At 39.0% G+C, this 15,478-nt stretch overlaps 1 protein-coding gene across 1 annotated transcript; it reads left to right on the top strand.

Moving 5' to 3' along the window:
* The first annotated feature begins 22 nt into the window (after positions 1-22).
* On the top strand, positions 23-1,521 carry rpa3 (replication protein A3). The gene is made up of 4 exons (XM_076754987.1): positions 23-214; positions 321-395; positions 1,061-1,172; positions 1,268-1,521. Exons 1-4 carry the CDS (start codon positions 116-118, stop codon positions 1,348-1,350), a joined length of 369 nt encoding a protein of 122 aa, XP_076611102.1. The 5' UTR covers positions 23-115; the 3' UTR covers positions 1,351-1,521.
* The last annotated feature ends 13,957 nt before the right edge of the window (positions 1,522-15,478 follow it).

Consider the following 15,478-nt stretch of genomic DNA (forward strand, 5'->3'; position numbering starts at 1 on the left):
TGTAAATACTCCGCCCGCGTGGACTTTCCTGTGATATAAAATATTGAACCAACCATTTCCCGCGCAATGTTACATTGTCCCGAGTTTAACAACGCCAAAACAGCAAACCAGTAAGATGGCAGGCATACTGGATGTTCCGAAACCAAGAATAAACTGTTCCATGCTGTCGCAGCACATAAGCAGGCCGGTGTGCTTCGTTGGACGTGTTGAAAAGGTCAGTGTTTTTGTAGTTTGGTTGACTGAACATGTTTTGAGTCGCAAGCCTGGGTGACAGACTGCGAGCGATGTTAACACGAAGAGACTCTCCTCTGCCATGTCAGGTTCACCCAACAGGAAAAACGTTCACTGTCTCTGATGGAGAAGGCAAGACTGCAACAGTTGAACTTAACGAACCTGTGAGTACCGAGTCTGTTAATCAAATTGAAGGTAACCAGTGAAATGTGGTCATTTGTTGTTAAACCAATAGCTTCTAAAGAGGAAAGAACGTAAACTACATTGTTTTTCAAGAGATTCACGTTAGACCTAAACAAAATGTGAACCTCATGTACTGTAATATGGTTGCATTAAGTTACCCGGTGACCTGTCATGACCTCAGAGGGTCGATGAACAACACCAAAGGAAAAAGGCAGAAATTACATGTCTTTGCCGAATTTGTATGATGTGGAACAATGTGGAAAGTTTTTATTATCAGATATGTTTGTCTAGTTTGATCTGTGTTATAATACATTGACTTACTTTATGTGAGATGTGCAATTTCCAGCTTTCTGGTTAGGAAAACAGTTGTAGGTTTGGAAACTAAAAAAAAACCTCTTTATAAAGTGCAGCAGACAGAATGTCTTTTTTCATGGTTTGAAAGGTCTGATGACTCCGGAAGAACATTCTGAGCAGCACTGATCTGAAAGTGCATGTCATTTCTCTTCAGTCTGATTTTATTCTAAGGTTTTAGCACAATCACATAATCCAAAAAGCTCGACCCCTTTCACACAAAAACAAGATGATGGCATTGCTGTATTAACTACGATGCATAATTGAACTGAAATCCAGTGATCTTTGTTCCCAGCTTGAAGAAGAGCTGAGTGGTGTCGTGGAGGTCATTGGCATGGTGTCCAACAAAGGAGCGATAATGGCCACCACATACAACATGCTGCGAGAGGACAAGGGCATTACTTTTGGTAGGTCTGCCTTTATTGTTTATTGTCACATACAGATGAGTACAGCAGCGTTCATCTGAGGTGACTTACAGCATGTTCTGACCATCTGTCCACAGATTTAGAGCTGTATAATGACGCCCTGAAAGTCATCCATGATTTCCCCCAGCACTACCCCTTTGAAGTGGCTGCAAGTGGATAAGGCTCTACAAGATGTCATTCTTTGTTCACTAAAGTTGTCGTCACTTAATGTCCATTGTTTGTTTCACGTGCCCACTTTGTGTTGTGAGTAAAATTAGATTTGTACAAATTAAAATGTGCAACATCGGGTAAAGATTGTCAATAAAATGAAAATCTGTACAGACCAAATAAAGTGGAAATATTGCCTTTTATTGATAATGTTGAGCATAAGATTCTCAACTTTGCTCAAAACACCAAAATCTGTGACAAAGTAAAATCAACATAAAGGTCCACTCACTAGCTTCATAGGGACTTTCCACCACACCTCATGCTCCTCAGTGACAGATGGAAAGCTCTGGAAAAGCTAGTAAGAGGACCTTTGAGTTGAGATTATTATGTTATGTCTATTCTTTCTGAAACCAGGAGAAGACATTTAAACGCTCAACACAGTACTAGGATACTCATGCACAGTAGCCGTAGCTTGTACACTCAATGCTCTGTTAATTAGTGTGATGCTTTTGTGTATTATACATTATAGCATTAGAGAGGGAAGTCCTCTGCATAAGGCACAGATGTATATAAAGCAACATTTCATAATGCAATAAAAAAAGGACACTAAAATTTAACAAGGACAAAATGACAAGATGAAATAGAAAAAAAACAATGAGACGAGAGATTCAGTTACAGTATTACAGTGCAGGATAGGAAAACATGACATACTCAGCATATACAAACCAGGGTATCTGCACGCCTTGAAAAGTCTTAAAAAGTATTGAATTCAGTCCTGTTTTGTGGAGTTTCAGTGGCTTCATCAGACCTGCAGCAAACAATCTTACTGGACAAATGTTGAGTTTAGAAAAATCTTGGATGAATAGATTATTTTAATTAGTTCATCCATCCATTTGTTTTCTGACTAACGTGAAGGATACATACATTTAATTGATTATATAATTAAAGATTGTTATATACTGCTGGGAAGAACTGAAAAAAGATCCTACTTTTTACTCCAGCTGGTCCTTGCTGGTTTTCTATGATACTTTAATAGTGATGATGAGTAAGACTATGAGACAGGTATTAAATTGTATTCTATGTGGTATTAAAAAGGTCTTTAAAAGTGTTAAATTTAACTTGATTAACTCTGCAGAAACCCTGATGCATGTCATTTGTATCTTTCTATCATTGCTCAAGGTTATATAGTTTTTTTTGTCATATCAGCAGCGGAATTTGTGCTGCCTGCACAAGGTGTTAGCACAGCTATGGGAAATATGCATGTATGAACCATAATGGGCAGCAGGGGGCAGTATGAGCAAAGAAACGACCCCTGAACCATAAAGCCTCCAGGAAAGGGAAGAAATATGTTCTTTAGCCAGAAAAAAGAGGAGTAAATGATCACAGCGGTTTTAACTGTATGCATTCCGAGTTGAAGCAGATCATAAGCATCAATTCCTCTTTTGCAAATACTGGTCATGAAAGCTGTTGTCATTTGCAAGGCCCAATCAGATCCTTAAAGGAACTGATCTAAATACGAATGCTTTCAAAGTATTGATCTAAGAAGTAAAGAACAGTAAACTGATGTGTGATGACCAAAATGGTGATGATGATGATGATGATGATGATGTGGTGAGGAAACTAATTCTGTCACACTGACTAACCTCTTGTGGGCTGTATACATCCTGTAGATCCTTTAGACCAGTGGTTCCCAACCAGGTATCCTGACCCCCTGGATTATCAGGAATGAAGAAAACCATGTATGTGCAACACTTCATTCAGTTTATTTTTTAGGACTTTTCTTTAATCTTCACTTCCTTTTTTGAATATAACAAACTTATATACAACTCATGGTACTGTATTGTGAGAAGTCTGCTTCCAGTTAGAGGATCACAAGCCAAAAAGATTAGGAACCACCACACTAGACTCTAATTTCCTGCATTCAAAGTTGTGGTTACAGGAATTTTTTACACACTCTTTTGTTCTGGAGAAGATTAGTACCACTCTCACGTGTCTAGGTGTGATTATATGTATAATATAATATGTAAATGTGGCACCGGAGCCATGCCAGTTAGTTTAGCTTAGCATAAAAACTGGAAACAGCGGGAATAGCTAGTGTGGAAACAGGTGCCAAAATCCCCAAAAAACTCTGGGATTCAGATTCATTTGTTGAATCTGTACTAAAAGTGCAGTGTGAAAATGACAGGTTGTGGTTTTACGGGAGTTACGTGCTGGACTGTTTCTTGGGCCGGGCGGACGGACTTCCTGTTGTCAGTGTGAGGTTAATTAATTCACTTTAAAGTTGTTGTTTTTTTTTTTCCAGATATTTGGGTGCAAAGCAAGACAAGCTGTCGAAGCTGATCAGCTGCTGGTTCTGGCTTCATATCTATCAGACAGGCATAAGAGTGTGCTGTACAGTTAGCTTACAGGTGTTAAGTCATGGGTATGGGTATTGTAAACATAACATTTATAGAGCCTGAGAGTTTCTACAATTTGTGGACATGGAAGAGCCTGATCAGACAAACATTGAACAGAGCAGTAGCCTGCACAGGAAAGAGGAAGAGGAGAGAGGATGAGTGGTGGTGTAGCTAGGGGAAGACAGCAGAACATAGGAAGATGCAGATGTGTCCCACATGAAAATAATCATGTAATCAACCACGGCCTTGGAATGACACAGTAGATGTAATGTGTTCTATTTGTGAATTTCCATGAAGAGAACTACACGACAGCCTGATGGCGGCAGCAGAAGAGCAATCTGCATGCCTCTGCATGAACAGGAGATCTGCAACATGGTCACTGTAATAATGTCAAGAGGCTCAGAGAGATCCAGACTGCGGGACAGTAATGGCATCTCTGCAGATATCAGCCCTGTCAGCCCATCCACAACAGAGTGTTGAGGAGACATCAGGAGATCATCAAGCGGCTTTACAAAGAAGCATTTGAGGGGAACTGTGACAGAGTGACAGCGCTCTGGTACCAGTATGTACAGGTGAAACACTGCTGTGGCCTACTCTGCATTGTACAGTGTCCTGTCTTTTCCTTTCATCATGGCCTCTATACTTACTGTAGTTGTAAGATGAAATCCCTCACACTCTTGACCTGGCAAAAGGCAGGAGACAGGGCCCAAACATCATTGACCAGCGAGTCACAGTGGATGGAGTGGTGTAAGTACACATATTCCAGCTGGGAGGCTGTGTAAACATAAATGAAAACAATGCAATCCTTTCTAAATGAATGTTGAGTTCTGTCTACTATATTGTCCCTTCTTGAACACTATTGAGGAATCATTTTCTATGTGGAAGTGAAAAGTAAATGATCATTGACCACAAAGTCAGATGTCCCTGCTTGCTGCAGTGGATACTGCTTGTGATGACATAACAGCAGAGGTATGCAGAGGATGGTTGCAGCGTGCACTGCACTGGTTTGAGAGCCTTTATCAGGTGAACTACAGTGTTTTGGAAATGTATCTTCATTGCTGAGAACTGTGAGAAATGTTTGGAGACATATTCAAAAGCTATTGAGAAAAACTGTGTAAGGATGATGCATATTAATCAGCATTTCTGTAAATGTGCACATGTTAGCCATCTGACCTTTTTTCATTTGCAAACCTTTGGACAGCTGTTTCCAATGACCTTTACAAATTACAAAATCAGAAAAATGTGCTTGAAGTGTTAACAAATGCAGAATGATCCAGTGTAGTGATACATGATTGTATTATGAGACTACATTGGATACATTAACGTCTAAGTAGCATTTTAAAGTTGCGATGGGTCATGATGGAGCTAATTTAACCGACACTGCTTCACATAACATACATCATTTACAAAAATATCAAACTTTGCCAGTGCACAGATTATCTATAAACACCAAAAAATAAAGGAAGAAGAGATAAAAAAATATATGCGTGTGTGTATATATATATATACATACATATGTATATATATATATACATACATATATATATATATACACACATATAAAGAAAGCTATATTGCAAGGAAGATGCTGAATGCATCATATTTTATATACTAGTTACAGGTTTTTAATTAGCAAAGTAACAAGTAATTATAGCTGTCAAAGAAATGTACTGCAGTAAAAAATACAATATTTCCTTTTGAAATATATTGAAAAAGTGTAAGATTAGATTCAACTTTATTGTCATCGTCAGAGTGCAGCACAGAGGCAATGAAATGCAGTACAAAAGAAGTATAAAGAAATATAAATATTTAGAATCATTACCTATCAGTTCGTAATATGATTGAATTTTTTTTCCAGAGCCTTGGGGTTGAGAGCACGTTGACAGGATTTTAATTTGTAAGATTCATCTGTCCGCAGAATGATGAACGGCAACCATTTCAGAATCATGACATAAAATGTGATCAAGCAGGATGTGATCACAGTGAAATATAGCTTCATGGCAACCAGCGCATGGATGTGTATATCATTACCGAAGAGGCGGGGTGATAGTGTCAACTGCTGTAAAAGAGCTAAGTATATCCCAGCAACATTCAGTGTGTTGATGGGTGGGAGAGCAGTAGCCTGGAGGAAAGCAGCTGCCGTGTTCCGGCAAGTCGAGACACTGCCGTTAATGTTGCAGCATCTGCTCCATCTGCTTCCACCCGCAGACACTATCACCTCCATCTCACACACTCTGTCTTGGAGATGTCTTCATTTTTTGCTACTGCTTATCGCTGTCAAATCCTGCACACACACACACACACACACACACATTCATTCATTCATTCATTCAGTGTTTTGTTTGTTTTGTTTTATTTTGTTTCATTTTGCTATACTGTTCAAGACTGAATTTTATTCTGACACAAACTATAAACTCCTGTAACCTTTAAAGAATCTATAATTCTGAAACATTAAGTTGATTAACTGATTTATCAATCAATCAATCAATCAACCAAAATGTAATCGACAACTATTTAGAAAATGGGTTTATTGTTCGCAACGTTTATTAAGAAAAATGCCACACATTTGCTCGGTCCAACTTCTTAAATGTGAGGATTTGCTGCTTTTTTTGTCATTGTAAACTAACGTTTGAACTGTTGGTCAGGCAAAAGTGCTGTAAAATGTCCCGCTCATTAAAAACGAACATTGCTCAAAACAACAAACTCTTGAATATTGAGATCTGTATAGACCTCAAAAATTCAGTCTTTTCAAGCTGCACTTTGAAGACATCACTTTGGGCTCTGAGAAATTGTGATCAGCATTTTTTCACTGTTTTCTGACATTTTATATACTAAATTATTGATCTATTAAAAAGAAATAAATTGACTGAAAACAACATCTGACAAACGGTTGTTTGTTGCAGCCCCAAACATTGGATTTATGGTATGGATTATTTGAAAACTAATTCTATTATCAATTTTTGAACAGAGGCTGATATTTTAAAGCAGCATTCATTTATTTCTTTTGGCCACCGGGGGCAGCAGAACAAACAGCAGTGAGTTACAACCCTTCAAAGTGGCTCTGCTGTTGGCAGACGGTTGTCTATGTAAACGTCCAGCAGACACAGAGCAACATTTGGAGGCTTGTGTCTCCACCTGATGTATGTCCAGTTTGTCTCCAAAAGCAACGACTTTCACACAGCACACCCTCATTTGATCCATTACTAAGTTAAATTGTTGATTAGTAAAGCTTTAAGTTGATATTAAACAGTTTGAAACCATTGCATTAATAGATTTTTATTTTTATTTATTTTATTTTTTTTTGCTACTTGAGGGCAGAGCAACAAATTGTAAACACTACAGTGATAGCTCTGTTTTGGTCTCTACCCACTGTTAGCTTCTAAATGCTCCACTATGTTCACCAGCTAGTTGATAACTTGTCTGCCTTTCTGACATTTGGTGTGTACCGTGAGTTTATCCAAGCTTTTTTTTTTTTGTAAACAGCTGCCTGCTATCTATTACTATCAATCTAAAAGTAGTAGTGCAGCTCGGTATTTAACATCTTTCAAACTGGCCATTTCTCTGCTAAAATGTTCAAAAATGATAAGTACTTAATGTTTCAGCTCTGAATCTTGGACGAGCTTTGGATTTAGTTCTTAATGGGAACCTATTAAGTGAAATTCTTTGAGTGAGTTAAAAGCTCCATAGGCAGAATGAGGCATGTTTCATTGCAGGTTTTACAGACTGACACCCTGAAACTGTCAAATAAAATGATCCCCTTGATCCTGTTGGTGGGTCCACGCTGACCAGACAAAATCTTGTTTACCTTAAAAAGCAATTATTCAGTCAATTCATCATCACACTCATATATGAGCGTAGACCTGTTTCTGTTTGCATTTGTCACATAGTGTAAGTCATCATCAGTCAAAATAATATAAATTCCTTTCTTAATGTTGGTCCTTCAGGACTTCTTTTTCTTTTTTTTTGAAGAGCTGGATGTTTATGATGCCATTCTGGTCTACTTGTTAACCCTAAATGACCACAGTAATTGCAAGACTGAGCTGTGGATCTTGTAAAACCCACCGTGTTTAACCCATTACCATACCTCCAAAGGTTATTAGTTCATATTCCACATACCAAGGTGGACACTGATTTTTTTTATTCTGCAGTTGCCAGTGAATGCAGCAGCTCCTCATGTGAGCCAACATGTCTAACACAACCTCTGCATATCTATCACATGCCTATCAGGGCCCCTGAGCGGGGCTTTTGGACCGACCGTATGAAGCTGTCAGGCCTGCCAAAGTCTGAAGTGCCACAGGGAGCTTTAACAAATGATCCAAGCACGAGGTCAAGAAAACTTCATACCTGTGAGCGCCTCGCGTCAGCATTCACAGGCTCTAAAACTGTCGGTGCAGTTTGGTCCTGCTGTAAATATATGGCAGTATGTGACACTTTGAAGTTACATTTAAACAATGCCTCTTTTTTAACATAATAACCCAGAGTTCAGCTCAGTCAAAGTCTGCCTCAAACACAGCTGCTGAGCAGGTCTGAGAACTACACTGAATGAACAGCGAGACGTTTCTTAGAGACAAAAATGTCTCACAGACACAGAGATAGTTACGTTGGTTGTTCTGCAATCCCATTGTTTTTTTGGAAGAGAACATGGGACAAGTCCATTTGTCATTGAAAAAGACAAAACTAAATATTTCAAGAGTTGGCATTTCAGTGACTATGAAGTACCTGGAGGAGCTGTTTCCTGCTATGCTCCCAGTAGACCACACACACTAAAACTGACAAATTCACTCATGTGAATATCATGCAATATCAATATTCAATATACCTTGTACCTTGTTTTGTTTTTTTTTATTTTATTTTTTACTGAAGCTGGGCACCCCCTTTATGTTCATGCACAGCCAAGACTCAAGAGTTTTGGGCCTTCCAGCACTGGGACCTACTGTGTTGTTCATTACTGTACTGTTGAAAAGTTGTTCATAAAACTTCTTTTATGCTATGGATGTGCTCAAAATTGGTGAAACCTTCGCTGAGGAAATGCGCTGTCCCATCACTACCATAGAGATACAAAACATAATTAAATCAATGCAAAACAGGACATTCCCTCGGAGAGATGGCTGTGCAATCAAATTCTACAAGGGGTTGTCTAATTCTAAAAATCTGTTCCATGCCATAATTTCTCCAGACCAATTAGGTTATACATTTGGGAGACATTTGTTTTTCAACACCAGAAGATTAAACATTTTTTCCCTCCATAATTCTCCTGAAATAATAGTGTCACTTGATTTGAAAAAGGCTTTCATTTGGGTAGAGTGGGGCTAACTTTTTTTTGTTTGTTTGTTTCAATTTTCAATGGCATCCTATCAAAGCCTTTTCCTTTTCAGCATAGGACACAGCGGATGCCCACGTTCACCCTGTTATTCAAATTACCCATAGAGCCCTTACCCATCTGGCTCTGTAGCCAGGGCAGATCTGAGGCCATCACATGCCACAGTCTAGTCCATAAGTTCTTCCTTTACATAGATGACCTCTTTTTATACTTTTCTGACCCTCTGTCTTCTCTGCCCTCAATATTTTGTATTTTGGATCAATGATTTTTTGTAAACCAACATGCAAAAGCATTTCCTCAAACTGAATGCTTCTTTAAGATAGCTTCAAAGGGATTCAGACATCACTAATACCTCAGCTGCCTCACACACACGGGTAACATGCTCCACCGTGTTTACACTCCCTTCCAGGAAGGAGATAACAGTGTGATCACGGTGTGTGCAGATTAACTGGCAGATGTCTTCAAAGACATTTTCAACCTCTCACTGCTCCAGCCTGTGAGAAGACTAAGACTAAAGACTAGTGCCTTCTGCCTGAACAACGATCTCCTCATAGCCTTCACCTCTACCATCATAAAGTGGTTAGTCAATACATTCATTACCTCTCATCTTCCACACTTACTGAACTACAAATTGCATACAGACCAACCAGTTCAATGAAGACATCGCCTTAGTCCTGCACACTGCTGTCTCCCACCTGGACCAGAAGAACACACACTGAGAATACTGACTGTAGTTCAGCATTCTATACGACTGTGACCCTCCAAACTTGTCATCAGGCTCAGAGTAGAGGTCTTCACAGATCCAAAATTCATGCCTGAATCTGAGAAGACCCAGAAATGTACTACCTGGAACTGAACTATACCAGCCTACTGTTTGAGACCTGGGACCCAGATCCATCCAGAACTGAGACATGCCAGACCAGAGCTTGAACCTGACCCGTCTATTAATTGAAAGCTGGAACCTGGACTGATGGAGAACTGAGGAATGTCAGACTCAAAACCTGGCACAGACTGGATCAGTATTGATTTCACAGCTGATTGCTCTAAACAAATTTATGTTAATTTACAAGTTGTCAAAACAAAACTTAGTGTTTTACCTAATGTAATGTTAGTAGCCTTGTCCCTGTGCTTAGCAGAGGTGCATAATCCATCCTGCTTGCAAAGAAAGTTGATCAAATATATCCAGGCTTTCTGTCATTCGAAACAGCATGGCTAATCCACTCATTATTTCATCTAGTTTGTTAGCATCTGTGCTCTCTGAGACGAGACTATTGTGGCTCTTGTGGTTTTTTCACCTTATTCCCTGGCTGCTCTCTCATCCTATTGTTGTAATGCACACATACAGTACACACACAGCACTCCCATCATGATCAGCACTGTCTGACCATGTCCAGGTCTTCTCAGATCCTGAGACGGCCGACAGAGAGGCGGTCAGAGTTCTGACATCTTGGTGCCAGGACAACAACCTCCATCTCAAAGTGGGCAAAACAAAGGAGCTGATTGTGGACAACAGGAAATGACAGGGAGGAGGACACACTCCCATCATCATCAGCGGAACTATAGCGGAGAGAGTCAGCAGCTTTACCTGCGCCTACCACAAAGACAGCCAGACAACTGCTCTTCTTCCTCAGTCGGGCGAGGAGCCCCAGTGTGGACTCCAGGGCCGCAGTGAGCCAGCTGGTAAAAAGTAGATTATCCTAAGAAATGACTTTATGCCTAAAACAGAAGGCCGACATTGTTAGAAATAAAACACTTGTCAGACATGAAGAATCCATCCATAATCCATAAAACTGTTAAAAATCTGAAAATGACAGAGGACCTGTCATTTTATTGTCAGTCTTGATGATTGTAAATTGTAATAAAATTGTATCAGGAATGTGCACTTGCATATATTTGATTGGCTAACACAGTGTGTTCAGCATGTTGCAGCAAACATAGAATCACACTCAGCTTTTTTTTGCCAGATCTCTCAATATGTTTTGCCTGAACAAAAGGTATTTACACATCAGTTTAATTTCAGGTTAGTTTTAGAATGTCAGAGTGGTCCTTTCATTTGAAAGTTAAAGTCCAGTCACTAGCTTTCTGAGTATTCTCAGTTCCTTTTTTTTTTGGTTTAGTCATGTACATGTAGGAACTGTGAGGCTCTGGCAGGTTTCCCACCATTAGCGGCGTTCACCATTGTTCTGGAGCTTTCAACTGTATCACATTGCCTTCATTTGCCAAGTTGAGCTTAAAAGCCAAAATGGACAAAGGTTGTTAGAGTTCTCAGCATAATGGAGAGTTTGAATATGACAAAGTTTGTGTCCAGAAAGTGTCAGGGCGTACAGCTGTGTGCTGTAAAAAGCCCGTTGGTCTTATCAAAATATGTTGACCTGCAGCAGGAAGCGCCCTCTAAACTGCCAGTCTGGTACTGGTGTTGTTGCCGCCTGGCTGTGTTTTCTTAACACAGAGCTGTCTGCAGACAGTGTGCCACAGCCAGCATTACCACCAGTCTCTTCCCATACAGCCAGCAGCATCAGGCACCCAGGTCTGGTTTCTCCACACACATCCTGTCCATATGCACAATATATGTGTTACATGTTACACAAATTTAACAAGCTTTTGAAAGAATCCATCTAAATAAGTGAAAAAAGAACAATGACGAGGTGATTTTTTAAAATGTCACTGTGGTGAATTCAGGGCTAGATGAGCCTTTTTAGGGCTTTAAGCAATGACAATTAGGAATGTGGTATGTCATACAGAAAAGTACGACAAAAAAAAACATGCATGCAAGCATGACTGTTCACTGTTAATGCTGTATTACATTATCTTCATTTGTCAAGCTCAAAAGCCAAAGGTCCTCAGAGTTCTCAGCGAAATGGAAAGTCTGAACACCTACAGTTAAAAAACCACTGAGAAAATTTCATCTGCTGATGTGAACTGTGGAATTCTGGTGAAACGTGCCATTAAGTGGAGCGAAGATCACATGAGGGGTGTACGCTTTACTATTTCTTGCCATTTCAATTCATGCATTAACTTTGTAATGTGTAAATGTCCAGGCAACAGTCAACAAGAGTCAAAATAAGTTTCTCTTTTTACAGTTTCCATACATTTGAAACAGCAAATGTATAAGTAACTAAGCCAACTATTTGCTAACATGTTAGCTATAGCATCTTTCTAACATGATGTCAGTGTTGTGTTTACAGCTTGTTCCTCTTCATTCAAGTGGTCAAAAAAATCCATCAATGCAGCTTTAATTGAGACATGTTCATTGAAGGAATGTTTTCGCCAAGACTCCAGGTAATGATTACTGAAGGATTAGTAACATTTTGCAGAGAGAGCAGTGGCATGTGTCAGACTTATCAATGATTTATGTTGGATTTGGGCATGAGGCCTTATCTGAGCCTGTCTGTTTGAATTATGGGAGCAGCTAATAGAAGTTTCTCACACCGACAGCTACAGCTTCTCTCAGCCCCTCTACATTCTCACATTTCCACTCAGCATATGGCTCCATGAAGATAAGCTTTAAAACACCTGAAATTTCTCTCCCTCCACTCTGAATGAACCACATTTCAGTCTAAACTCAGAGGCTGGCCTTCGTCTATCTCCATGTTCTGTCTATTTCAGCCTATAAGTCATTTTTAGTATCTACCTGTTTTGTATTTGACTCTGGCTCATGGGCAGATTATTATTCACAGTTTTTCTTGTGGGAGTGGGAGATAGCTGCATTAACCTTTACATGGATCAGAACCAGTCGTTTTAGTAGGGTTTTTTTTTGTTTTGTTTTGCTTTTTTTACCTCTGAGTAAAAGTATAATTTTATTAAATTGCAGTGCAGCAAGGGTGAAATAATCTTAATAGAACAAGTAAAGTACTTAAAGCTGCTTATTGTATCAATAATGGATGAAATGATTACATACAATGTACATGTAGTGATGAACATGCAGAGAATTATTGCTAACTTCTCATCAACCTGGTTCCAGCAGCAGCAGGCAGCGTTTTTTCAGTACCACCCACTTAAAACTCCTGGTCAGTTGCTGATCTTAAAACACGATCTTGAAACACGATCAGCGACTGACCGGTCCAGTATTAGCATTTTGCTGATGTTGCTCTGTTTCTGCTTGATTTGTTCTTAGGCAACTGTTTGCTAACATGTTATCCATATCAACCTTTTATTTTCTGTTGCTTTCCACCTCTACCTAAACCTGATTCAGAAGCAAATATTGCACCCTTTACTCTATAACATTTATTTGACAGCTGTAGTATCTAGCTACTCGTCAAGTTTTCATTCAATTTCACTTTCTGTCTATAGCTCAACACAGTTGATCCAAGTATGAAGACAGTACTACTACTACTAATAATAATAATAATAATAAGGTTAGGTCAGGTACATTTAAAGGCTAATGAGTAAAAGTGTCTTTTAAGTTGAAACTTGAAACTCTTGTGTTGCCTATGGAGAGAATTCCATAGTTGTGATTATTTTTCTTGTATCTCAGGACATTGGGGGACCCCACAGGAGAAAGACGTTGGAGATGAAGAGGAGATGCCAACTGAGACAGTGAAGGATCTGTGGGACAGATATGAAGAGGAGCAGTTTAAGGCAGACCCCTGAGACCCCAGCCCAGTGGTTTAATGTGTGAATGAAGACAGAGTGGTCTACTGTTAAAGGCTGCACATAAGCCCTTTATTAATTACAGAGCAGCTTCCAGTACACGATGTATGATTTAATTTTATAGACTCAACTACGAGGCTAAAATGAAGTCCACCATAAAAAGTTAAGCTGCTTACACATTAATGCCTCACTGATGCTGAATATACAAAACAGAACACACTGAAGAAAGGAATAGTACGTCTTTTATCTCAGTGTTTTTCTTATACTTGTATAGGAGTATCTTTCTGCTCTAGATTGGTGCTTTTTCTAAAATGTTTCAACTTCCTCCACTGTATGTTGACTGGATCCTGTATATCTCTGCTGCAGGTCGAGTAAACTCACTTAAACTCCATGTATCCACCTCATCTGATAACAATCCTTCATTTTATGAACAGAGAAGAACAAACTTAAGCATCCCGTGTAAAATTCAAGTAAATGCAAGATATTCTTTGAGGAGAAAGAAAAATGATTAAACCAGAGTTACTGTTATTAAAGTTACTAAATATGGAGTATGGAGGTGTATTATTTGATGATCTGACTGGAGCTCATAGTTTAGTTCAGTTTAGTTTTCTGATGTTAGTGGTGCATTCTCACTCACTTCATCAGAATCACTAATTGCTGAAAACTGAAGAAGGTTTGCCTTCAAAATAAAAGCAGAACATCTGCAACTCATAAAATTGTGTTGGCACAATGCAGGACTGCAAATAGCGTTTTGAAATACACTGCAGACATGTAAGACAACTCTAATTGTACAATACATACAAAAATAATCATGAGGTCCTTTAATTGACAAGTAAAGTTTTATTATGAAGGTAGTAACAGGAAGTTGTAGTTGTTGTAATGTGGTTGACTTGTCACCGGTGAGCAGTGACCATCAGAGCTGCTGCAGGTTGGACTTACAGCTGCTGATCGCCCTGCCTGAACCAGCCTGGAAACAGCACTGCAGCGCCTGTTCAGCCCACTGATGGATTAACCTGGAGCTCTTATTTTATTAACACACAGGTACATTCTTCTTCTTCTTCTTCCTATTATTATTATTATTATTATTATTATTATTATTATTATTAAAGTAGTTGTAGTAGTAATTGTTGTTGTTACTATGTAAGGAAATAGTTGTAGGAATTAGTAATTGCAGTGGCACTAGTAGTTTTAGTGGAACCTATAGTAGCAGCAAAAACAGGGTTGGTGGTAGTTATGGTAATTAGAGCTGTAGTGGAAAGCAGCAGAGCAATAAATTAATAAGAAATTTCATAGTAACTCAAATAAGTAGTAGAATACTAGTAATAATAAATCAGTACTAACTGAGGTAGCAGTTGTGATAGTAGTGCTTGGAGGTGGGCAATAAGAATAATATCCTTCATCATCATATATTTAACTTGTTATCATGATATCAACACATATTGATGCATAAAATCAGTTCAGATATTGACAGTGTAACCACACAGGAATTTCTGTTTTTGGCTAATCCATCAACGTATATACCTGACAAATCAAGTACTTTCATTAAGGCAAAAAAATCCTGTAAAATTGAGTACTGCCATGAATCAGTCCTGGTTATTGATTTGCAACATTGCCCACAATGACCTCACATACAGAATTAATAAAGGAATAATCATGACAGGATAAATGGCTTTACAAAATCTCTGATGGTGGACAAACATATATTGTCTCACTGTATAAATCATCATATCATCCAGCCCTAACAGACTAGCAGCAGCAGCAGCAGCAGCAGCAGAATTAGTATCATCAAAAGCAGCACTGGGTAGTTGTGATAATGTTAGCAGCAGCAGTACTAG

The sequence above is a fragment of the Chaetodon auriga genome, chromosome 17, assembly GCF_051107435.1.
Source record: "Chaetodon auriga isolate fChaAug3 chromosome 17, fChaAug3.hap1, whole genome shotgun sequence".
Classification (NCBI taxonomy): Eukaryota; Metazoa; Chordata; class Actinopteri; order Chaetodontiformes; family Chaetodontidae; genus Chaetodon; species Chaetodon auriga.

Bases quoted from the DNA above. Each gene is read 5' to 3' on its own strand.
- rpa3 (XM_076754987.1), top strand. From the start codon at position 116: ATGGCAGGCATACTGGATGTTCCGAAACCAAGAATAAACTGTTCCATG. The intron at 215-320 runs GTCAGTGTTTTT...CTGCCATGTCAG, and splicing joins TCGTTGGACGTGTTGAAAAG to GTTCACCCAACAGGAAAAAC. The intron at 1,173-1,267 runs GTAGGTCTGCCT...ATCTGTCCACAG, and splicing joins GGACAAGGGCATTACTTTTG to ATTTAGAGCTGTATAATGAC.